At 37.4% G+C, this 27300-nt stretch overlaps 1 protein-coding gene across 1 annotated transcript in view; it reads right to left on the bottom strand.

Annotated features, from left to right (window-relative positions):
• The window catches only part of LOC141349025 (pleckstrin homology domain-containing family D member 1-like), a 35226-nt gene that overhangs the window by 4444 nt on the left and 3482 nt on the right, over positions 1–27300 (bottom strand). The window contains exons 3-11 of the mRNA XM_073869164.1: positions 18927–19016; positions 18704–18781; positions 17620–17731; positions 16635–16687; positions 16456–16550; positions 16239–16332; positions 15059–15249; positions 11637–11769; positions 9646–9790 (exon numbers count right to left, since the gene is read on the bottom strand). Coding sequence (XP_073725265.1) covers positions 9646–9790; positions 11637–11769; positions 15059–15249; positions 16239–16332; positions 16456–16550; positions 16635–16687; positions 17620–17731; positions 18704–18781; positions 18927–19016 — 991 coding nt within the window. The remainder of the gene's footprint in view (positions 1–9645; positions 9791–11636; positions 11770–15058; positions 15250–16238; positions 16333–16455; positions 16551–16634; positions 16688–17619; positions 17732–18703; positions 18782–18926; positions 19017–27300) is intronic.

Genomic DNA, 27300 nt, shown 5'->3' with positions numbered 1-27300 from the left:
GAACTTCAGCCAGCTCCTTGTTTCCTGTCTGCCATTATTGGACAAACTGATTAATCTAGGTGTGTCTGATTATTGTTATTGTGACTATACGGAGGTCAGGCACACCTGGATTAATCAGTTTGTCCAATAATGGAAGACAGGAAACAAGAAGCTGGCTGAAGTTCAGGAAGTAGTGCAGCTGGGCATAAAGCCTATTGTCTTTGTCTACTGTGTTAAGAAATAAAATGAAATAATTTTTTGTGTTAAAACCTCTTTATTTGATGCTTTATTTATTTATAACAGCAAACAAAAACAAACAAACAGTCTTAAAAGGTCTACATGTCCAATATTCTTATGTGACAACCAACCCTGCAAGCTATGTGACAACCATCCCCAAATTACTTCTTGACAAACATGATAAGCTAGCTGCCACACGGCTTTAACTTGATAGCTAAAAGATGACTCAAAATAAAGCTACTACTTTTAGCTTTTTAATGAGTGTTTTGTTTTTGAATGACTAATATCATACGAGATCTCAACACAAAAACAACACCAACATGAAAATTTACTCTGACACATAAAAATAAAAAATTGTCTCCTAACTTCAATGTTTTGTGTCTGCTCAGCAAAATTTCAAGTGCAAATGAGTAAGCTATTAAAGGCTAACAAATTGATATCAAAATTGTACCACAGCGCCATGTAGTATGTCTGAAATAAGCAGTGTGACAACCAACCCGTGAGACAACCAGCCCCGGTCTCCCCTACTTTTCCCCAACAGTTAACCAAACATTCACTTACGGTATAGCAGATTATATCTTTGTGAATGTTTGTCAAAACTGATATTTTAAAACTGTAATTCTGTGTATATATTGGGATCGTGGACCCACGCGTTTGTTCAGGCTTCGATATTGTCAGTCAGGTAGAAATGAGGAAGATTGTTTCAAGTCTTGTCGCTCTTTTAAATCTTTTAATATCAATCCGATACCAAACTTTATCTCTCATATTATACCTCTTTTTACATCAAGCAAGTCCTGCACTTTATTTTTTAATTCCTGTATGCTTTAAAACCAACACCAAAATGTCAGACGCGCATTTTTATGGACAAGCAACTATTAGGTTAACCATTGAGGACAGTACACCTCTCACAAAACCTACAAATGAAGATCATTTTAGATGTTTAATGATTATTTAGAGTATTGGGATCTCTGTACGAGGGCTTAATATACTTACGTTAATGAAAAGTTTTTTACTTTCTTTTACCTGTAGTCCAAAATTTGACTGCACATTACGACTCATTGAGACAGCACGGGTTACAAATTGTCAAAATATGTTCCCCAGTGGTTACTGGGGCAGTACCCTTTAAAAAGTTCCTAATCTCTACAGTACCATTTGGTATAGTTATCAGAATCAACTTTATTGCCAAGTAGTGCTGGTTTGCATGTACAAGGAATTTGTCTATAACTGATGCATAACCAGACAAGAGGCAGATTTCTTGTCTGCCTCCTGTTAGACAGGAAATCTGTGATCCATCTACACATTGAATCAGGGCACATTCAGCTGGGTGAGTTTGTAGCAGAACCAGGATAATTGTATTAAATGGAGAGCTGAAGTCCACAAACAGGATCTTGACGTAGGTTGAGTCTATGTCCTAGCTCTTTCAATCTTTATAACAGATTGAAAGAATCAATATAGGGTCCAGCTCTTTCAAGTCCAAAGAATATGCTAGATATTCATCCATTATAAAGATAAAAATATCTAAATATGTGTTTGTATAGCCATTTTCACACAGAATTACATAAAATACATGGAAAATGCGTCCGGGATTAGTCCTGGGATTGTTTGATTTTGGTTCATTCACACTGCCAATGATTTTCTGGAATGATCCTATAAAGACACGCAACATATATAAAGTCGTGCACTCTTAGTTTTTATTTCAAATTGTCTGAAGTTTGCTAATAATCCGTTATTTCTCTCTTGAGAAACCACACATATGCATTTTGTTTATGATAAGATAATAAAGGAGCATGTGATGTGCTGTTCTGTCATGTTGGTGGGTAGTGAGGAGCTCCCTGATCTCTGCTTCAGTCCAGCTTGCAGACATTTCATTAGTGTTGAACTGCATTTAAAACCCTGTTTCAAATAGCTGAACGATAACTTATTGTTGAGGTGACGTGCATGCATTTTTGTTAATGATATGATCATGAAGGAGTGCATGAGACGTTGCTCAATTATGCTGGTGACTGATCTTAGCTTCAGAATGGATAGCGACACGCTCCCTGATCTCTGCTTCATTCCAGTTTGCAGACATTTCTTGTTGTGAATGTTAATCTGCATTTTAATCCTCCATGTCAAAGAGCTGAACCATAACTTCTTGTTGCGATGACACGCGCATCCTCATTACAGCACAACCCTTACGGCATTGTTTCTGTCTGTTGTTTACACAGAACATTTTCTGTAAATGTTACGGCAATGTTACTAGCGATCCCAGAACATTTACGGTATGTGCTCTCTGCAAATGTTACGGAAATTTGTCAAAGTACTGTGTGAATGGGGTTTATGAAAAATGATGGACATTATGTAACTCAGATGGCTTGAGGCTTTCTATTGACATTGTGTATTTTGTTTATAGTGGAGTCTCCTGTATTAAAGTTTGTCTTGCGCATGCGCTAATCAGCATGGTCTCAAAAACTTGTCTGCGTGCAAACGGTGTGTGCGGATGACCACGGACCCACTTGATGACGCAAATTGCGTTTTGCTAGTGGTCGAAGTATACTTAGTGATCAATTTGAGCTGGGGCAGCACTAGGCACTCTAATGAATACATTACCACTGATGTCAGAGCAACAGGCCTGTAATCATTCTCTGTTTTTTGGGGACAAGAATACTGTTGGAGGACTTAAAGCAGACTGGCTCACGGCAAATTTCCAGTAAGGTGTTAAAGATATCTGTAGATACTGAAGAAAGTTTAAACGTGAGGAATTATGAGTTTAAATTGATGTGCACTAATATTATGTCAGGGTACTGCTGCTTATGTTGTTAGTAAGCATGCTGCACAACATGTTATACATGTATATGTAAGGGATTTGTCAGTATTTTTAATGCAATTTATGAAATAAGCTCACGCAACTTTCACACACTCGTAAAGTGAAAAAAAAATGAAAGAGGCAGATGGCATCCACTTTAGTAATGATAGTCTACAGCCAAACACTGTGGGTTTGTACTAGAAGTCAGGACCAATGTAAAAACATTGTGCTCGATACATCACACAGATCAATAGATGAAAGTAGTCTTTTGTGGCTGTTCAAACTCATTCGACCACATGCTCATCTACACAATAGCAATCCAGTTGAATGCGTTTTTTCCTATGTCTGAACCAACGTTGAAAGGCGTAAACGTGAAAAAAGTAAAGGGTAAACGCATTAATGTAAACATGGCCTGAATGTAGTTGATAGTGGACAAGCTCAAAACCTTTTACACCTCATTTACACCTGAATTTAGCGTTGTCCACTTGTAATCCGACCAAAATGCATCTTACAGTTTTTTACAGACGCTAGGACACATTTCTCAATACTTAGGTCACTTTTGCAAAACTCTTCACACAGTGAGCACAACAGAAGTCAATGGGCCCTATTTTAACGATCTGAAACGCAAGTCCGAAGCGCAAAGCGCAAGTGACTTTGTGGCCGGATCTTGGGCGCTGTTGCTATTTTCCCGGCGGGAGAAATAAGTCTTGCGCCGGGCGCAAATCAATAAGGGGTTGGTCTGAAGTAGGTTTATTATTCATAGGTGTGGTTTGGGCGTAACGTCAAATAAACCAATCAGAACGCTATCCAACATTCCCTTTAAACGCAAGGGCGCAAGTTCAATGGCGGGTTGCTATTATTATGACGGATTTGACAGGCGCACGCCAGGAGCGGTTCACAGCCGAGGAGACCGACGTTCTTGGAAGAGCAGTCAAAGACAGAGAAGTTGTTTTTTATGGGGATAGGAGAAACCCGCCCAAATCAGCGTCGGTTAAACAGGCGTGAGAGGAAATAGCCGCAATTGTCTCATCAGCTGCGCCAAGCACTACAATGATGTCAGGAGACGGGGGAATCCCAAGCTTGCCAGCATAAATCGGGCACGCCGGGCACACAGGAGGACATCGCTGCGTCCACCCTCACTGCTGAAAGGGTTTTGGGGGCTTTGAAATCGGACACAAGAAACGCAAGCAAGGTCCAACCCCAAAGTACACTTACAAATCAAGTTCACATACATGAAGGTTTCTTATGAAAACATTTTAATTATTATTTAGATAAAATAAACGTAATACAGCCACACAACAAACTTATGAAAATATTTTAATCGTTATTTGCATGATAATTGTTTAACGCTGCCACACAAAATAAATAAAAACTACCACAATGCTCACCACAATGATTTCCCTTATCTCATGTATTAATATTTTTTATTGTAACAATTTATGATTTAATGATTTCCCTTATCTTATATTTTTTATTGTAACAATTTATGATTTGCAAAAATAACTGTTGCATCTGTGTAGATTAGATAAGCAATGCGCGTTGTGCGCGCTATACATTATGGTCAAGCATGCACCCTTAAAATAGCATAATGAACCACGCGCAACGCGCCACTGACTTTAGACTAGTTTTTTTTGGTTAGTAGCGCAATTGTTTTTTGAAACTGCAAAATAGCATAAGAGATGGTTTGCGCCGGAGCACGCCTCCTTTTTTCCGCCGAACCGCCCAGGGAGCGCAAGTTCATTCCCTAGTTTGCCGACGTGCGTCTGTGGAGGGAAAAACCCGCTGTGCGCCAGTGCAAAATACGAAATGATACATGCGTCACTGACAAAGTCAATTGCGCTGGGTGCAAGATAAGGCCCAATGTGTGATAAATTGAGGATCAATTATTATTGCTTTGGCACAAAATGCATTCAATAACTACATCCCTCAAATTTCATGAATTATTTTCTCACTCAGACACAACTGCCAAAACTTTTTATACATACAGGCCAATTTGCACATGCGTACATACTGTTTTCAAAACGGTTAAACTTATGTTCAAAACTATAACATAATACAAAACTGAATAAGAACGCAATTTGCTACATTTCTACAGTAATATTTTAATTAAATATATTTTAAATATTTTAATTAAATGCTATAAAAACAATTGGCCAAATGGAGAAGTCTGAGTAGATTAGCATTACTATTGTATTTGTATCAGTGGATGGTGTGTATAGAAATTCTTGTATTTTTTAATTAAAAATTAAAAATAAATTACATAAAATATTGAATAATTCTGCTTCATGTCTGATTTATTCCAGTAACACATATTGCAGTGAATTATAAACAGAGATGTGTCCTTGTTTCACACAAGAAAACACTGTATAATGCTACATGTTGTTAGTGTTTTTAGATCATTGTTTTGTGGATCAAGTGTCCTGTTGGCTGTCAACCTTTGCTAGTGTTCTGGAAGAATGAGTTGATTTGAGACCTGAATAAAGTGTTTTGGTAGTCGTAGTGCATTTTGAATGTAAAATGAACTGCTTTGCCAAGCTGAAAGTTGGTTAGGAGAACTGTGTGAAGAGATCTGCAAAAGTGACCCAAGTACCGAGAAACGCGTCCCAGCGCCTGCAAAAAACTGCAAGACCAGGTGTAAACAGCATCCAAGATGAAGAGAATTGTAATGAGGGATGAGGGGAAGGGAGAATGCGCAAGGAAATATTGAGATAAAACACTCCACTATGAACAACATGACATAATGGCAATAGACAGTGTTTGCATACACCATCATCCTTTCTTCTTTTATGTTGATTTTCTTCCAAGAACAGAAAGCTAAGGAGCATTTCATTTACCATAATCCTTGATCCTTGTTCTTTGTTTTCTTGTTGTTTGTTCAAAACTTTGTTTGCAATGGTGGATCGGCTACTTTTCTTCATCTTTCCTGAATTTTTAAATGTCCTATAAATGACGGGAATCAGTGCCGTCCTGGTGGCTTGGTAGAGTAATTATTTGAATAAGAAAGTATTTGTATGGCAACTGTGACGAACGCAACCAAAAAAAGCTGTGCGGGCACATGCGTGCACGAGACAGATGCGGAAGCAAAAAGAAAGCATACCTGGGGCTTTAGCTGTCTGAGTCTGGCTGTGAACCAGCCTTTGTCATTGTTGTAGCTCACCCTGGTGCAAGATTGTAAACATCTGTCCTCACAGAAAGTAATGTATCATGTCACAACCTCTGTGTACTCATCCAGAATGTTGGCAGCAGAACTGAATACATCCCAAGCACGCTTGAAGGTCCTCTACATCAGGGGTTTTCAAACCTGTCCTGGAGGACCACTAGTACTGCACAATTTGCATGTCTCCCTCATTAGACACACCTGGTTTAAATCTTCAGCTCATTAGTAGAGACTGCAAGACCTGAACTGGGTGTCTAAGGTAACTGAATGAGGTGTGTCACAAAAGGGAAACATGCAAAATGTGCAGTACTAGTGGTCCTCCAGGACAGGTTTGAAAACCCCTGCTCTACATGATCCCTTGTCCACTGCTTGGATGTCCTCACAACAGGTTTAGAACACTTTAATTTCTGCTTGTATGCAGGAATCAGATGGACTATGATGTGATCCAAGTGACCCAGAGCAGCTCGTTGGACAGCATAATAAGCACTGCTTTCTGTAGTGTAACAGTGATCCAGATTGTTCTCCTCTCTAGTTGGAAATTAAATAGATTGTGTGTTTTTGAGCAGTTCAGACTGTCTTTGTTAAAGTTGCCAAGGACAAATGAGTCCGGATGTTTGTGGTCCACACACACAGTATATGGTTGGCAGGAATGCACTGTGCCTTCTACATGTTGGCTTGCGGCGCAATGTAAACACTGACCAGTATGAATGAAGCAAGCTCACGTGTGAAATTAAATGGTTTGCTGTTAAAACTGCACCAACCGCTATTTATGCAAAAGACAGAATATGTTGAAAAGTCTTTGTGCACAATGAATGCACATTTTTAGAGAAATACAGAATATACAATAAAAGTGGGAAATAAATCCATTGGGACTGCAGCCCCTATGCAATTCTTAAAACAGTATTTACAAATAATCATAAGGGAAATTTCCCAACCAAAACATTAACCAAGGAAATTGTAGCAAACAAATTGTACCAAATATGAACTCTTTAGGTTCGAAGCTGTACTTCATAAATAGGGTACTGCAGGTGACCTCTGGGGTACATATTTTGAAAATTCTGAAAGTGTACAAATGCAATTATAGAATTAACCAAATTGTTGCTCAGATTAAAAAAATGATATTTTACACTTAGTAAAGTAAGTGTAAAGAGTAACCACCCTTTACCTAGATCTGACAAATTCTTCCCATGCATTCTGGCATTCATTTTCTTAACAGTGCATTCTGTGATGCTTAACTAACAGTATTTAACCCTTATGTGTTGTTGGGGCCATTTTTGCAATTTTTTTGTCTTAATTTGGCCACAACTTTCTCTGTGTTTCAGCAAATTGAATGATTCTTGGTGACAAATCTTATATTTACACATATTTTAAGAAAATGCTTTGAAATTAAAAAAAAATGTAACAATATACCGTGGGCAAATTTACTACCCTTACGTGTTGTTAGCGGCCAAAAAAGGCCACTAAATTAAACTGCTGTAAAAATTTATCAGATTCATTTTTTTTTCACATTTTTTTGCATAAATCTGTTAATCAACCTCAGTACTGATCAAAACTACCAAATGTTTGCAAAAATTCCATGATTTTGGCTCTTTCATTGCCAAGTAGTGTCACTGATTTGGGAAAAAAAAACACAAAATGACCGATTTTCAATATAAAAAGTAAATGTGGACTGGATTTTCTTTTACCTTTTTCACAGTCTTGGGCATGTCAACGACTGGTAAAAACATTGGCTTTGATGCATTTTTGGTTTTTGTGCAGCATCAGATTTAATTTTTTTTCTCCCTCATTTGTGGTTTGTGGCCGTTTTTTCCCCATTGACTTCCATTGTAACAACATTTTTTGATTGCAGAGCCATGACGCCTTGTTGCCACGCATTCTTGATTCTTTGTGGTTTTACCTTTTTCAAAGAGGTAAAATTTGTCATTTTTACTGTTGATCACCATGTGGCACCATTAACCCTTTAGTAGCCTGTGCAAAAAAACAGAACTTTAATTCTGGATTGTACATTGAGTTATATGGACTATAACAGCATATTAGAGAGAGAGAGAGAGAGAGAGAGAGAGAGAGAGTGTGTGTGTGTGTGTGTGTGTGTGTGTGTGTGTGTGTGCATGCGTGCGTGCGTGCGTGCGTGCGTGCGTGCGTGCGTGCTTGCATGTGTGTGCGTCTGTGTGAAAAAATCTGTAAAAAAATCTTCTCTGAATCAGATTTTAATATACAACATTTATTATTAACCAAAATGCAAAAACAACTTCAAATAAACTGAACAATGAAGCAAGAGTAAAGGATGGATGGAGAACTAAACAATCAAACTAATTTTTAGTGTGTATATGTGTACGTGTGTGTGTTCAGTCTTTTCAGCAGGACTTGCAGCATATTACTTGGTGCTCTCTGCAAGTGTGTCTACCACAACGAATACAAGTGCTGACTGTTCTTTTTTTTTGTTCTGTACACCACTTGCATGTTCCCCTCTTCACTCCTGAGCTGCTGGTGCCTGCTGGTGTCTGTGGATTTGTGTCTAGAGGGACAGCTACAGGAGAAAAAAATCCCTCTCACCAGGGCAGCACTAACTGGTGCACGAGGGTGGTCATCTCTCCTCAATATCTAACACTAACCCTAAACACACACACACACGCACACACACACACAAACACACACAATGGTGTTTTAGTCCATATAACTCAATGTACAAACCAGAAGTTAGGCTGTTTTTTTGCGCAGGCTACTGGGGGGTTGGTGGTGCCACGTGGTGATCAACAGTAAAAATGACAAATTTTACCTCTTTGCACAAGGAAAAGCCACAAAGAATAAAGAATGCATGGTAATAAGGTGTCATGGCTCTGCAATCAAAAAATGTTGTTATAATGGAAGTCAATGGGGGAAAAATGGCCACAAACAATAAATGAGGGAGAAAAAAAATTAAATCTGATGCTGCACAAAAACTAAAAATGCATCAAAGCCAATGTTTTTACCAATCTTTGGCATGCCCAAGACTGTGAAAAGGGTGAAAAAAATCCAGTCCACGATCACTTTTTATGTTGAGGGTCGGTGATTTTGTGTTTTTTTTTTCTCAAATCAGTGGCATCACTTATGAGCTTGGCAATTAAAGAGTTAAAATTATGACATTTTTGGAAACATTTGGTAGCTTTGATCAGTTCTGAGGTTGATTAACAGATTTATGCAAAAAAATGTGAAAAAAATATTAATCTGATACATTTTTACAGCCGTTTAATTTAGTGGCCATTTTTGGCCGCTAACAACACGAAAGGGTAGTGAATTGGAACAAGGCACAAGGGTTAAGTTACACGTTAACAAGGACAACTTAAAATACAATGTAACCAATATTTTTCTTTCCTGAAATATTATACAAAACATCTAACTAACTAAATAAATACTGTGTTAATACTCAAACAAGGCTTGTGACTATATTGCATTGAGAGTGTATTAAACATATTGAAGCTCATGTGGTGATTTTGTTGAGTAAACTCACTCCGAAGATGGCCGACATCTCCTCTCATTCTTTCGTCTCTCTCACGGGTGCGTTCTATTGCATTTAGACCCTGCTCTAGATCTTTCAGGGCTTCCTCTGCCAATTTCAGCCTACGTTCCAGTTCCACACGAGACTCCATCTCAGCCTAACAAACACACAAATGAACACATATACACAAACAACATACTGTATTGCATGTCTAAGATGCACAGTACATATATGCACAGATATATATATATAGACATGCAAGATATAAAGGTGGAGCCAGATATAACTGTTTATAGAATTTCAATTGATTTTTCTATCACTGAGCGGTAACATAATAATAAAAGATATGGATGGAGAATGAATGTGAGAGACTTAGTGTTGTATGTAACTTGATAAAGCTATATTCAAGGAATCGTTCACACAGAAATCAGATTGCTTATTATGTAGAAAGCAAAGAATTTTCATAGGATCTTTATCAATAAATTAATATTGGAAGGGGTGAAGACAGTTTGCAACTTTTTTTCTGTGCTTTCCCCACAGTTTTATTTTTGTACTGTCATTGAAAATGAAAAGATTTGGAATAGGATCTTTATCCATAAATTGACAGTTCCTCATTCAAACCAGGAGTGTCAAGTCAGCACAAGATTTTTGAAATCTAAATGTGGACTTCATTGAGATGACACAGCTCAAATGACGATATGATCTAAATCTTACATTTCATTCTGTCCCCACACAAAGCTGGTTTTATACCCATACACGCTAAAAATGCTGGGTTATTTTCAACCCATATTTTATAATCATAATGGCGACTTATTTGATTGGATCTCACTTTAAGATTGTATGTAGTGTTTGTTCGCAATTAAAATTCTTTTAGCAATCACATAACAGTCTTACGGTTCTTAATCACACTCGATCAAGATACTTTACAGCATGAGTTATATGATTTTATGTTCTCTGAGGATAAATAAAAAATCTTCTTACAGTTTTATCGGGAACACCTTTGAAAAGCTGTTGCAGTGAAATGCATTTATTATTTGCCTGCTTTTTTAAATATGGCCACTTACTGTACATGATAAAAATTGCATATTGTTATCGGTTAACTCTTGTTGTGTGCCAGCAAACTATTTTAGGATGGGTTGCACCAACAAGGATTAGGTTTAAATTTGGTTTAAATCGAGGCTTATTTAATAATTCTGTTGCACCAAACTTGAAATTTTGTTTAAAAATAATTAGGATATAAACTGTCATTTTGATCCAGGTTTAAATTTTACAGTAAACTTAGATTATCTTTAATCCTGTTGCTCAATTACTTTAAACTCTGTTTTAAATCTCAGTTAGGAATTCACTTTAAACTTGCAGATGAGGTTTAAATAAAAAATTCTACAATTAAATGTGTGGCTAAATGATCAGAAACAGACAGCACGAGCGTGGTGGCGCTATTCAAAGATGAGTTTATTATAGCGTCTCAAGTTTGGTGGCTTAATAACATGTTTTGTATGATGCGCCGGTTGGTTTATATTTCTCTTGCCCCTCATCCACTGTGATTGGGCGGCCTTCGTGAGAACTGAAATTGATAAGATCAGCTTTTTACCCAAAGTTAAATAATTTTCAACTCTCAGTGCTCAGCATGGGAAAACTACGAAGTGCCCGCTTAAAAAAAAACATGGTTCATTTTTGTAAGGGGATATAATCTGATTTTATGGTTCTATTATTCGTGAATGTCATTGTTGTATGGCCAAAGAAAATTATGCCATAGCCTAGATTTTTCTAAAAAGCCGCCACTGGTTGAAAATAAATAAATATGCACACTGTTCTTTAAAGCAGACAGTCAATGGGCACTTAAACACTAAAGTGTTTTTTTCTGTTGTTCTTACTGAGCAGTGTTCCACAACTGAATTTACAGCCAGTAAATTCAGTTGTGGAACTGTAAAGATAACCCGTTTCTCTACATTGTTTTATTCTCTACAGTGTTTCTTTTTTTTCAATGCACGTTAGGTCTCAGCCTTCAGCTCCTCCTCAGTGTGCTGTTTGTCTGTTGTGAGCTGTGTAAGAGACTGCTGGAGTGCACAAGCTTGGGAAGAATAAAACTCCCTTTCATCCTGCAGAATTTTGGCTCTCAGTTCATTCTCTTTCAGCCTGCAGGGGGCGATAAAGAGAGCTGTCATAAGAATTAGTAGTGGAAAAAACGGATTTATCTATTAACATGCCAGATATGTTGTTTTCAGAGGTTGGCTAAAGTCTCAAAATCAAATTCTGAGATCTGAGTTTGATTTCAACCATTATGATTTCAATATATGACACCACAATACACTGCACATTTTGACCAATTAGGTCATCTAGGTTTTTTATGCATATAGAATATTTGAATTTTACCCATAGTACACATCATATACAGTAGACTGTGTCGTATGCTAGACCAGATATATTAGCCTGCATTGAAACCTTAGACATAATGTATACTTTTATAATCAATGCATTGATTTGACAATTTAAAGAGCACCTATTTTGCAATTCACAATTTTACACATTATTTGGTGCATGTTAACAATATGCAAAGGTACAAATCCCAAAGTAAACGATGATGTGAGTTACCGTCTCCAATTTAAATCTCTTTTCTTGGACTACGACGAACACATTAGATTGTAGGCAACAGTTTACTTCCTGGGCCTGTTGACGTGTACACGAGCACTTGTTGTTTGTCGTTTCTACGATCATAAATGCAGACATGGTTTTATATTTTAGCTTCCTTACCTACCAATCTGTTACTTCTGCTCAAGCTGTGCTGGTAAATTTGATCGATCAGCTTAGTCAACTGCTTTTTCTGGATCAGATTCAGCGCGTATGGATTAAGTAGTCAAGGCGATATTAATTCCTGTCAGTATTGCATTGAGAGCTAATCTTCCAAATACGGTAAGGAGCATCACATTTCCGGTGGTATTCAGGCCAATCACAACATACAGATTAGCTATATGGATGACACTGAGCTTTTCAGAACAGTGAGAATTGTACAAAATCGCATTTCAGGGAGGCAGGGCATAGAGGAGTTGTGTCCGGTATGTAGAAAATAATGTTGTTTTTTTAACACATTGTATTACAGCAAATATAGAAAATAACGTTTTTAGCACTGTTATAGGTGCACTTTAATACATTTGCCTTAAAGAGCCAGTAAGATGCAAATTTTAAGCATCCTATCACTATTTATAAGTCCTGGACAACAGGTTTAAATGCATGCAAGGTCAAAAAATACTGTAATTTTCTCAAAATATAAGATGAATGAAAATTACCCCATTTCTCAGAGATCCCCAAACGATTCATGTGAAGCCATTTAACGACTCAGTCTGCCTAAACCCCACCTTTAAGTAGCCTACTCTGCTCTGGTTGGTCAACTGACACAGTCTCCGCACAGACCACAGATCAGTGGCACAGACCAACAATAGTGCAACATGTATTGAGCTAGTGCTAACATGATTTACTGAGAAGAGAACATCGACATCAATACACATTATTTATCATTAATCCAAGCAATAAAAACAATGACAGAAACTAACATTTTACACTTATTTAAGCATTTATGTAAGCTAACCTGGTCATAGCAAAAAACTTAAGTGCAGCATACGATAGCCGCTTGCTAATGTGACTGACAGTATATTAAGATTTAAAAAAACAAAATCAATACACATCATTCATCATTAGTCCAAGCAATAAAAATGATGATAGACACTAACGTTTTTACACTCATTTAAGCATTTATGTAAGCTAACCGGGTCATAGCAAAACCGTAAGTGGAGCATGCGTTAGCCGCTTGCTAATGTGACTCTCTGACAGTATATTAAGAGTTTAAACAACAACATCAATACACATCATTCATCATTATTCCAAGCAATAAAAACGATGACAGACACTAAAGTTTTTACACTCATTTAAGCATTTATGTAAGCTAACAGGGTCATAGCAAAACCGTAAGTGCAGCATGCATAAGCCGCTTGCTAATGTGACTCTCTGACAGTATATTAAGAGTTTAAACAACAACATCAATACACATCATTCATCATTAGCCCAAGTTATAAAAATGATGACAGACCTTACCATTTTACACTAATTTAAGCAAGTATGTAGCTATACTCATACTTACAGGTTGTGGTTAGGAGACGCATGTTGTTCCAAATAAAATGGGTACTGAACCATCTTTCATTGCCATTCGTCTAGTAAATCCCTCCGTGAAAAAGTAATTTTAAACACTGATTCTTAACAGCCAAATGTCTAGTAAATCCCTCCATGAAAAAGTAATTTTAACCACAGATACTTAATATATCTTCATCCTTTGGCAGTGAAAACAACACAAACTGAAAACACAGCGTGATATGATGTTTACACACTAACTTGCTGTGGGCAGGTCATAGTTTTCGTTTCTCCTGCGGGCAAGGTTGTAGGTGGAGATTATTATGCAAAGTGTTCGTATTACATATAAAGACAGGCAGGAGATTCAATCCATATGACGACTCCTTTCAGCGATTCAGAGTTGACTCCCTACTTAAGAAGCCAATAACTTTATTAATCATGCACTTTTTAGTTCAAAAACTTTGCACATTGTTTACATTCATGGACAGCTACATGACACACTGAAATACAGGTTATTTTTGATTTTGGATCTGTGTGGCTCTTTAAAGGCATAATTCACTCAAAAATAAAAATTATTTTCTGATATTTACTCACTTGTTGTTACAAACCTGTCCAAATGTCTTTGTTCTGATAAACACGAACTAAGATATTTTGAGGAATGTTGTGTCCAAACATCATGAGCCTTATTCACTTCTGTAGTAGGAAAAGAGAATACTATGGAAGTAATTGGGGATCATGAATGGTTTGGTTACAAACATTCCTCAAAATATCCTTCTTCGTGTTCATCAGAACACAGAAATATATACATGTTTGTAACAACATGAGAGTGAGTAAATGACAAGATCATTTTAATTTTGAGGCAAACTTTCTCTTTAATAAATATTATAAACACAAAACAGGAAAAATGTGTACTATCTTATCAAGCTGGTTTTTAATTAAAGTATTCTATTATAACTTCATTTAGTTCTTGTGTAATGGTCCATATAAAACAATAACTTATTTAATTCTTACTTTTGAGGTCATTTATATCCGCTGGTCAATCCACTCTTTCTTTTTTATGCCTCAGTCACTTTACTGAGTCTGATCAATAGACTTGCTTATTCAGGGATCAATGTACATTTCCATTACTGTGTTTTAAACACTCCATTTACTCGGCTCCAGGTCAGGTCAGACAATGGCTGGTGCACATGATTGGTGCTGCATGCAAAAACCAATGCTTTTTTAAGAAATAGTTCTCTTAATAAGTTATGTTCCGACTTAGAAACACAGAAAGGATTATTAGTCATAAAGTAATGGATTATCTCACCTTTGATTTGCCTGTTCCTTCTCTTTAAGCAGGTTCCTCATCTGCTCCTCAATGTGGCGCAGGTTCCCCTGAAGCTGCACCTCGGGATTCTGGGAGTCTAAAGAGGCCTGATGATCTTTTCCTGTTTTGGTACCATCCTGCCCTCTTCCTCTCAGCAGCTCAAGAGTGCGCTCTTTCTCCTGGGAAAGCTCCTGAAGAGATAGTCTGATTTGTTTTATATTGACTTCAGCTGGGTGGATCTCTTATACATTAAAAATAACCCAGACTCAGGAACTGCACACATCAGACTCATTACTCACTGTCGTCGAGTATAACTTGGATATAACATAACTGATGCAGTGTGTCCACATTTCTACTTGATGATGATAAAGCTGTATAAACAATCTTACGCCTTAGGTAAAGCATTTAAAAATAAAGGTGCTTAAAAGATTTTTCATAGCAATGCCATAGAGGAACTAATTTGGTCTCTCAAATAACTATTCAGGGAAAGGCTTATTAAAAATAGTATCTTAAAAAAAACGTTTTCACTGCAAAAATATTTTAACAGAAAGGTTCTTCAGATGTTAAAGGTTCTTTATGAACCCCTTCAGCCATTAAAGGTTATTCAATGGCATGAAGCACCTTTATTTTTAAGAGTAAAGCTTTGTCTCATATTCTAATTTCAGTTATCACACAGCCTTTCTGGAACATTAGGCTATTACAATAATCAGTCACAGCCTTTATTATTAAAATATTCCTGAACCATCATTCAATACTGTAAAACTGAAAGTCATTTGGGAAACCTATATTTCCAGTCTAACCCTGCTTGGGTTTTGTCCTTCTGCCTCATCTAAAAATAAACAAAGAAATAATTGAATTCAAATGAATATTTCATGTCTATTTATTTATTTATTTACTTGATAAGTAGCTGGGCAATAAGCAGGTTATTATACACTCAGCCAATAAGCAGATGCAATATGTAGGTTAATATACAATCAGCTAAGCATTAATGCAAAAATAAAACCCCTTCAGGGTGATACAAGACCACTTCTGTCCTGATTACCCCCCTGATTACCCTGGGGGTTTATTTTGCTGTTATATCCCGCTGACTGTACATTATACCCTACATAACCATTATAGCATGCATAACATTAATCTCTAATATCAGCAAAGAGATCTCAAATTATTTTGAGGGTAATACCTCTAAGGATTTTTGCAGCAGTGTGGTGAGACTATGAAGCTTTTCTTTCTCAGATTCTACTCCCCTCAGACATTGAGACGTGCCATCCAGATCCCTACCAACACAAAGCAATGTTAAGGTTCAGGTTCACATGGATTTGGAGGCCTATTTAAATAAGTGCTGTATTCATATGTAGCCTACTTATTTTGTATGTTTATCTAAAATAAAAAAGTTTTACACTTTAATATGCTCTTGTTCTGATCTCAGCTCTTGTACTACTTCCTCAAACTTCCGCTTTTCTTCTTCCAGCAACTGATTCAGTCTCTCCAGCTCCTACAAACACAAGCACACACAATTGTGTATGCTTACATTTTAAATATTTTGGGGTTTAAGTTCATCAAAAATATGAGCACTAACCGCCTTCTCTTCTCTTTCCAAGCATAGTTCCTCTGTCTCTTCCATTAGCTTATCTAACAATAACAAACAAACAAACAAACAAACAAACAAATGATTGTAAATAGAGCCTAAACTAATATCCAAGGCAAAGCATATCAAATATTTGCATTGACACAATTAATTTTTTACTAAAATGTAGCATGATCGCCTCTAAATACCATTACTAGTTACTGCAATACAACCTGGAATAATTCTACCCAGTCTCATGTAGATGTGTATTAATGTATATAAATAGCACGAAGTGTGAAAATCATGCAATACATACGCCAAATTCCAATTTGGCGTGCATATGATACGCCAGTCCTCCCCATTCACTTCAACGGAGCATCTTTTTTGTCGTTTTATTTATTGTTTTCTCGATTTTTTCTGTTTTTTAAACCATTTTTGCTTGGGTTTAGGGTTAGATTTGAGATTTGCTTAAGGTGGTTATTTAATATACAGAACTGGGGTTTAGGTTAGGATGACATTTTTATGTAACAAAAAACAAAAAGTTGTTCTAACCCTAGACCCAAGCGACAATGGTAAAAAAATAGCAAAAAAATTGAGAAACCAATAAATAAAACGATAAAAAAGATGCGCCGTTTAAGTGAATGGGGAGAACTGGCTTATGATATGCACGCCAAACTGCAATTTGGCGTATTTATTGCATGATTTTCACACTTCGTGCTATTTATAAGCACCTCTGTGAGACTGGGTTGAATAATTAGGCAATGTCATCAAAACAATAAATAATATAGAAATAAAATACAGTAATAATAAAAAGACAGATGTATGCAGCTTACATAAAATCAAAGTCATCCCATGTTAATTATTTATGATTTAAGAGTAGCCTAATGGATTAGAGCATTGTTTAAAAGCTTTATGAATACACATTGCAAATTTGTTACTTGAAAAACAATAATCATTAAAACCTTAGGATAGAAAAAAAAAACACTTTCATCTTTACCTAAGTATTCCTGCTTTTCTTTGGCCAGCTGTAGGCCCTGAGCTTCCAGACTCTCGATCATAGCCTCCCCCAACTGAGCATTCTTCCAAGTGACTTCAGAGGAATCCACAATTTATAACACACCACAATAGAAACTTATAATAAACTCTAAAACGATAATATTAATATTATACCACAATCTCAAATGACACATTAATGGCCTCAAATATATATATATATATATATATATATATATATATATATATATATATATATATATTTTTTATGTGGAACATGCCAGAAAGAAACCTTAATGGGATACTCCAGCCAAATATCAAAATTACTCCATGATTTACTCAACCTCAAGCAATCCGAGATACGCATGTCCAGCATCCTTTAGATGAACACATTTGGAGTTATTTTAGTACATTTTCTTGATTTTTAAAGCTTATAACAGTAGAAAACAGGGATCAGGGAACAACTTCTTACTTTGAATCCCAAAAAAGTGCACCCATCCTTCACAAAAGTAATCTACACAGCTCCAATGGGTTAATAAAGGTCTTTTGCTGGTAATCGATGCGATTTTGTAAGTAAAAATACATATTTGAACTTTATAAACTATAAAAATAGTTAATAAAGCGATTCCAGAGTGTCACTGCACAATGTTAACCAACGCTTACTATACTAAAACTCCCTCGTGATTCGCCAAGATGACGTCATTATGGGAAGCTAGTTATTACAGGTTATTTAGTTTAAATTTTTTATATTTTTCTTACAAAATTGCATCGATTACCAGCAGAAGACCTTTATTAACCGGTTGGAGCTGTGTGGATTACTTCTGTGAAGGATTGATGTACTTTTTGGGGTTTAAAGTTAGAAGTTGTTTCCTGATACCTGGTTTATACCATTATAAAGCTTTGAAGAGCAATATTTACTAAAATAACTCAAAATGTGCTTGTTTGAAAGATGATGGACATAATTTATGTATCTCAAATTGCTTAAGTAAATCATGGGGTAATTTTGATATTTGGCTGGAGCATCCGTTTAAATGTGCAATTACTTGTGTAAACTTTACATAACTGGAGAGTAAGACTGGAATCACTCACACTTTTCCTGAATCCTGTAGTATCTCCACCCATTGACTCTGCTCTGACTCTGATTCGGCAGCCAGGACAATGTTTCCCTGTACAGGACATACCGAAACATCTACTTGTAGTCAAAAATATAATTTAAGTCTATTTCCATTTCCAGTTGAAAAGTGTATGGTAAAAACGTATTAAACATAGTGAGTGCAATTTTGTAAAATACAATAGGAAAATAATGTTTACAGTGAAGTCCTCATGGCTGATAACCATAGCAAATGGCATGCCTTGATGTTCTCTTGGCTCAACGACACATCCACCCAGTGGGATCACACCCTTATAAGAAAAAGAAGAAGAAAAAAAAAATGTAAATAATGTGCCCTGTATGTGCCCCACATTCTGCATTATATATTTTTCTATATATGCTTGGGGCCATTTCTGAGATTGGCATCTCATAGAAGGGCCACAGAGCTATTTAAACATTCATAAAAGCACAATATTTCTGTAACTGTATTGTTTAAATTCAATCACTTAACATATAATAATACTTTTAAAAATTATAAACAGTGTTTTTTTCTTTTATTATACATTATTTTATAACAGTAAGTAAATATTGTCATACCCTAAATTATAAAAGCATTGCACTTATACAAATTCAATACCTGAATACATTTATTAAACCTTTATACTTTTTTTGCCAGCATGTGTTTTTGTTTTGATTTTATTTTTACAGCATTGACAGTTTTGTTTGTGTTATTCCGTAGTTTTAATGAATTTGCTATTATAATAGTCCAATAATTATGTGAAAGTCACCCTAAAACCTTTTAATGGTAATATTGTGAAAAAATCATATTACTGCTCTATGTGTAATTAAAAAAAAATTTAACTTTTTTTTATGTTTGTCACACTTTGATAATAACTAAAGATAACGCAAGTAAACACAACATGCAGTTTTTAAATGAAGGTTTTTATAATGAAGGAAAAACCAAAATCCAAACTTACATGGCCCTGTGTGAAAATTCCTAATAACTGATTGGGCCACCCTTAGCAGCAACAACTGCAATCAAACGTTTGCAATAAATTCAACCACATTGGAGGGTTTTTGAGCATGAACCACCTTTTTAAGGTCATGCCACAGCATCTCAATATGATTGAGGTCAGGTATTTGACTAGGCCACTCCAAAGTCATCATTTAGTTTTTCTTCAGCCATTCAGAGGTGGACTTGCTGTTGTGTTTTGGATCATTGTCCTGCTGCAGAACCCATGTTTGCTTCGGCTTGAGGTCATGAACAGATGGCCAGTATTGTACTTCAGGATTTTTGGTAGACAGCAGAATTTGTTGTTCCATTAATCACAGCAAGTCTTGAAGCAGCAAAACAGCACCAGACCACCACACTACCACCACCATATTTTATTGTTGGTATGATGTTTTTTTTCTAAAATGCTGTGTTACTTTTACGGCAGACGTAATGGGAAGTTTTCTGGCAAAACTGAGATGAGCCTTTATGTTTGTTTTGCTCAGCAGCAGTTTTTCGCCATGCAGGCCATTTTGCCCAGTATTTTTCTAATAGTGGAGTCATGAATACTGACCTTAACTAAGGCAAGTGAGGCCTGCAGTTCTTTGGATGTTGTTGGAGGTCTTTGTGGCTTCTTGGATGAGTCATATCTGTGCTCTTGGGGTAATTTTGGTCGGCTGGCCACTCCTGGGAAAGTTTACCACTGTTCCATTTTTTTTGCCCTTTGTAGATAATGGCTCTAACTGTGGTTCGCTTTAGAAAAGCAAAGCTTTAGAAATGCCACAAAAGCACTTTTTCACACAGGGCCAGGTGTGTTTGGATTTTGTTTTCCCTTCATAATGTTGTGTTTACTTGTGTTATCTTTGATTAATATTTAAAATTGTTTGATGATCTGAAACAATAAAGTGTGACAAACATACAAAAAAAATCAGTACGGGGGCCAACAATTTTTTTTTTTTCGGACCAATGTTATAAATATATCATAACGAGATAAGTAACATAGCTGGTACTGAATTAGAGGACATTGTTATGGACACTGTGTAACATTTAACATCCTTCCAATTGTAGAAATATATTGTGCCTCTGTCTGTGTAAACCAGGCTAAAGTCTGATAATCTAATGATGACATGAGGAGCATAAAAGATTTCACTGATTTCAGTCTTTGAAATACTATAGCTGCATAGATTTATCTTTGGCATGTTTCTTCTCATCTTTCCTCTGTTCCTACCATAGGCACATGAGGCTTATGCCTCTTTTTCTCATCCATAGTTTAATGTGTTGCATTACATCAAAGATAAGGGACTTTGATTATATCTCACCCTCTCACTCACTATGAGGCTGTTTACACTTGGCATTAACATGTGTTTTCGTCGATCGGATCACAAGTGGACGACGTTAATGCCAGGTGTAAACGGTGTTCAAAACGTTTTGAGCTCGTCCACTTTCGACCACTTTCAACCACATCCAGAGGTGGTCGAAACCACTTTCGATCGGATCGCTTTGGAGTTGCGGAACGCACATGTGGTTGAATGCGTTCGAACAGCCTTCTCTCCGCCCATTTATCTAATCTGAGGTATTAAACACAAGTTTTACGGCTTTTTTGACTTCTGGCGTGACGTTCGGTGAACAGCGCTATTTTTAGCCTTTCATTGATAAAACTAAGCTGCTGATCTCCGTAGTTTCGTTTTGAAAGCGTGTGAAATTTGCGCGATCCTATTTCATCAATTGCGCTGAAAATTCAAAGAAAGCTCTTACATACTAATGTACAAAACACTGTGCAGCATGTTTACTTGCTAAACAAGCAGTGGACACTGACATTATATTAGATCGCGTCCATATAAACTCATAATTACTCCCGCTCGGGTTTGAATGACAGCAGAGAGACTCGCCCACCGTCTCACAGACCACCCCCTCATAGTATGCAGCACAGAAGCGGTCGAAAGTGGAGAAAAGAGACGGATTTAAATACCAGGTGTAAACGTAATGTGTCTCTCTCGTCCACTTGTGATCCGATCGATGAAAACACATCTTAATACCAAGTGTAAACAGCCCCTTTGAGGTGTCGCATTTGGATGCTGTGACTTGATGTGAACAAACCTCCTTTTCATTCTGTGTGCCAGCTCTTCTCTGGATGAGCACTTCACAATCCCAGTGGTGATAATGATATGATTAATGTGAAATGCAGATGAGTGATAAAAATCCAAACATGCCTTCCATTCACTTTCGAGGGAACTAAACGCTGCGTCATGAAATTACACTATGAATTATGAATAATTGATGCACCTGAATAATGTGTTTAACTATCTTGCCTTTAATAGCAGCAAGCGATGAAAGTCACACATGACGGCGAAACCGAAAGGTATAAATAGGGAGGTCAAAGAGGTTAAACGTTTTGTTGTTCAGTGTCCTTACTTTATCATGGACATGTATACACATGAGGTCTGCGTGGAATGCCTGGGGGTGGACCATGCCCAGGCTGCCCTTGAGGGGGCTGTCTGTGAGCATTGTGAGCTTCTGCCTCTGAAGACACTCCACTCAAAGCAGCATTGTTTGATGAGTCAGGAAATGTTAGGGTTCCTCGTGGCTCGGGACCTGCATTTGCAGAGCCAGCGCAGAGTCTCCAGTCATGGGTTTGCAAAATGGAATTAGCCAAAGAATTTGAAACACCCTAAGCCTTTCTCAGCCCTCGCTGGTTTCACCAGATGCTTTCGGCGGGGATTGGGAAGCCTGCACTGCGGCTTCTACCACCCCTAATCAGGAGATAATTGGAATACACTAGCTCGTAGGAGCTAGATGCTGTGAGTCTAGATGCAATGGATTTAGGAGAAACACCATCTCTCTCCCCCAGTTATGAGGAGTTTAGAGGTTGTAACTCATGCGGTAAAGATATTAAACATTGAGTGCCGGCCGAGAAATTAAAGTAGCCAGAAAATTGGATGAGAAGTTTTTAAAGAAACTTGTTCAACCTCAGAATCGGGAACTTCCTTTATCCCTGATCTTCATGTTGAAGGAACAAAATCATGGATTAAACTTTTTTTTTAAGTATAAACACAAAGCACTACAACCTACCAAGGAGACAGCCCAAGCTATTGGTCAATCTTTGGCAGCTATGGTAGCCATGGAGAGGCATTTATGATTAAATTTATCGTGGATTAAAGAAAAAGGTAAGCGTGTACTGCTTAATGCCAGCTCCTCCTGACAGCAGCAAAAATATAAGGTGACCCCTTGGGGGGCTTCGGCTGTTAGACCTTAGGCATCTCAATCGGTCTCTAAAGAGATACAAGTTCAATCTTGGAGAAACAATTTCCAATATTGTGGCTGCTTCAGATCCGAGGATTGTTTCAAGATTCTTTACATCTCCATTCTTACACAACATTGGACGTTTCTGAGCTTCGCATTTGGAGGTAAAGCGTGCCAATATTAGGTTGCTCCATTCGGGCTAGCTTTTCCCCCATGCATGTTCACAAGATTGGCCCTTGCTCCATAGACACTTCAGGGGTTCCATACATTAAATTACATAGACAAATGTCTGGTGTTAGCTAAGTCTCACAAGATGGCAGTTCAGCTTTGACATGTTGTCCTCTGCCAAATGGAACATTTGAGGCTTTGGCTAAATGCCAAAAAGAGAAGTCTGACTTCTTAGCAGAGATTTTTTTCTCTGGTTGGTTTGGGATTCGATGATGATGCAGGCACCTGTCTCTTGCATGCATCAAATCAATCTGGACAGCGGTGTCCAGGATCTTATTAAGCAATGTTCACAATGTGAAGTATTTTCATAGAGAGGGCAGCAGCGTCCAAAGTGATTTCTTTTTGCCTGCGACATATGAGACGTCTTCAGTGGTGGCTGAAAATCAAGTTTTTTTTCTCAGGGGGGAACCCATTCCGTATCATCAGGGTTATGCACAGATGCCTTTATTCCATAACTATATGGAAAAAATCCTGGTTTCTCTATCATGGTCTGACCCTGGGGGTGCTTTGTCACAGGAAAATAGTGATGATGGATGCGTGCATTAGGGGTTGGGTAGCGGTAATGGAAGGCTGCTTAGCCAGGCGGCTGTGGGCAGAGCATTATCCCCTTTGTCATAAACCGCCTAGAGAAACACCTTAGTGGTGTTTCAGGCACTGAAACACTTCCTTCCAGTCCTCAGAGATCATCATGTACTGGTCAGGACAGATAATGCATCGGTGGTCTTGTACATAAATCACCAAGGAGGCCTGAGTCTGTGCAGACTGGTGCATTAGGTTCTCCTTTGGACTCAAGGGAAACGTTTATCACTCAGAGCTATATATGTATTTCAGGAGCCCAGAAAGTGGGAGCAGACATTCTTTTGAGGCATGGGCTGAGGTCAGAGAAATTGAGATACGGTGAAGCAGAAATTAATTTATTGGCATCTTGAAAGACGGCCCATTGTCCCTATGGTTTTCCCTGACACATCCAGTCCCGCTCGGTCTGGATGCCATGGTACAGATGTGTCTAATGCAGAAAGAGAGGGTTTGACGAGAAGGGATATCTCTCCAACTTATAGCTTCATTTTGGCCAGTCTGAGTATGGTTTTTGGAACTCCTAGCCCTGTTGGCATGTCAGCCAAGGGAGATTCCTCTAAGGAGTTGGCTTGCCGCGATAGTCGGTGAAACGGTGATAACCGGTGCTTCAGCCTCTCACCGGTTATATCACTTGCCCACCGCGACACCGTCTTTCACCGTCGTTTTGATATTTTCGTGTAATTAAATAATTTAGTTTCGTTAGAGAGAGCGAACACTTACAACTGAATGTGTCTGTTGTCTGAATTCAACGGAGCTGAAGGCGCGTCACGTCACAGAGCAGCAGGTGTCAGATTTCATTTATTTCTGTCAGAGTTTGCGAGGCGAGCTGACTGACCAGATGATGACAGAAGCTGTGTGCTTACTCGTTTTTGTTATAATATACATATATGATGTTTAATATAAGCGAGATCGTTTTGTTGTTGTGTTTTTCATCAAGAAAAATATTAAACCCATCATTCAAGCAGCACTTTTATGGAGAAGTAGCCGGTTGCTCTGCTTGGGACTGGCGGGTTCTGTGAGAATTACATGCGCACATTGACTCAAGCACTTAAGTAAACCAGCTGTTCAGGCTTGTGCACAATTCAGAATTTCAGAATTGGCCTTCATTCAATTCATGAATTGGAATTTGAATTGAATTGACTCCGCCCAACAGGAAGTTGAATTTGAATTGGAATTGGAATGATAGGAAGTGGAATTAAATTCATGGCAATTCAAAGAAATTCCACAGTCACACAACAGAAAGAATCTCACATTCAGTGTTAGGAAAGTTACTTTGGAAAACTGTTTGGCAACCATTTTAAATACTTGATTAAAGTAAAGCATTCTGAGAAATGAAGTCAGGTTCAATCGTGTTCCACAAAATTTCAATTACAAAAAAATCAAACGTCATTATTTGTTATGTGACTAGAGTTTTTAACATTAATTGCTGGGGGAAAACTTTTCCTGTTAATGTAATCTGTAAAAGTAGTTTAAACGTATATAATTTCTAGAATATGCAATGCAATCATATCTGACATATACTGAAAGCTTCATTTTTAACACTTCACTTACTGTATAATATGTATATTAATTTCTTAGAATTTCTATTGAATTGCAATTCTGCTTCCTTTAATTCAAATTCGATTTTTAATTCTAGATCCTGTTTTTGACATCAATTCAAATTCAATTCAAAATCAAGAATTGAATTGGAATTTATGAGTCATTCTCAATTCAATTCTGAATTGTGCACAAGCCTGCAGCTGTTGCACTCGCATTGCACGCAAATTAATACGCGATTTAACGCAGCTTACGCAAGCGCTGCATTTAAACAGTTGCGTAATTCAAAAGTGAAAGTAAAATGTGCACGTCTGCATGCGCATTTATAAGCCCCTCCCACTCAGTGATACCGGGATCACCGAGTTTGTGACGCGCCGATTAACCGGTGGGAAAATTACGTCACCGCGGCAACCCTACTAAGGAGGTACCTTCTAACACAAACCAGGGAGTCATATTTCACTGCTTTCTAAAATTGTGTAAATTATGGGTCTGGCCACTGAAGGGAATCAGTTATTATCTCTCAACTGAAGTTGTTAAGATCTAAAGTGGTGAGTTTTCACCTCATGAGCCAGCAGCCATATCACCTTGTAGCCCAAGACAGCTTGCCCACTAAATCTAAGTAGGGTTGAGCATGGTCAGAACTTGGGAGACCTCCTGGGAAAACCAGGTTGCTGCTGGTAGAGGTGTTAGTGAGACCACCAGGGGGTGCTCACCCTGTGGTCTGTGTGGGTCCTAACACTCCAGTATAGTGATGGGGACACTATACTGTCAAAAAGCACTGTCCTTTGGGTGAGACATTAAACCAAGGTCCTGACTCTCTGTGGTCATTAAAAATTCCAAGATGTCATTTGATTTGATTTGATTTGATTTGATTTGATTTGACTTTATTGTCTGTTCAGATTTACTGGACAGAAATTCATCTTTGACACTGGCTTCGACAAACATTCCATAATAACATTACATACCACAATAATAAAAACACATTAGAAATCACACAATACATGATCCAATTAAATTAATACAACATTCACAATAATGGCCCTAGTTAAAAGTTTGGTTTAAAACAGTCACTGCCAATGGAATAAATGATCTTTTAAAAAATTTCTTCTTGGCATATGGTGCAAGTAGCCTACACCCCGAAGGAAGGACCTCAAAGCAGTAGTGGAGGGAATGAATCTGGTCTGAGTAAACTGCTAATGCCCTTTTCTCCAGAGAATGTGAGAATAACTCTTGCAATGTACTCTGTTTATGGCCAATAATCTTATTCGCTTCATTAATTACTTGTGTTAGTTTATTCTTCTGTTTCATTGTTAAATTTCCACACCATGAGACGATGTTGTAAGTTAAAATGCTTTCAATCATTGATCTATATACAGTAATTAAAATGTTCCTTTCAATGTCAAACTTTCTAAGTAGACTTAAACGTTGTCTAGTTTTCTTATGTACATAGTCCACATTATCCTGGAACGAGAGTTTGTCATCGATGATTGTGCCTAAATATTTAAAATTTTGGACTTGCTCTATCTTTACACCTTTTATGGTAACTTGTTCATATGGGAGAGCAGTTGTACATTTCTTATTCTGATTCCCACAACATAATTCGTTTGTCTTTTCAATGTTTAACCCTAAATGTCTGTTGTCAAACCATTGTACAAGACTTTCAATATATTCAAAATAAGTGGAACAGTTCCGGTCTGTTTGGCAAGAAATTAAAACCAGATCATCTGCATATTTAATCAGAGCAAGATCATCCCTGTTGCACTGGAGCTCATTGGTATAAACAGAGAAGAGCAAAGGGGATAATACACATCCCTGTGGTAACCCAGAATGTAAGACTATACAGTCAGATGAGACTCCATTAACACAAACTCTTTGGGGCCTATTGCTTAAAAAATTCTCAATCCATAAAATTAACCAGCTATGTACACCTAAATCTTGTAACCTTCCTTTTAAAATGTGTGGCTGTACAGTATTAAATGCTGATGTAAAATCCATAAAAAACACAAGCATCAGTTTTATCTAAG

The sequence above is a fragment of the Misgurnus anguillicaudatus genome, chromosome 7, assembly GCF_027580225.2.
Source record: "Misgurnus anguillicaudatus chromosome 7, ASM2758022v2, whole genome shotgun sequence".
NCBI lineage: Eukaryota > Metazoa > Chordata > Actinopteri > Cypriniformes > Cobitidae > Misgurnus > Misgurnus anguillicaudatus.
This window is presented reverse-complemented; position numbering and strand designations above follow the sequence as displayed.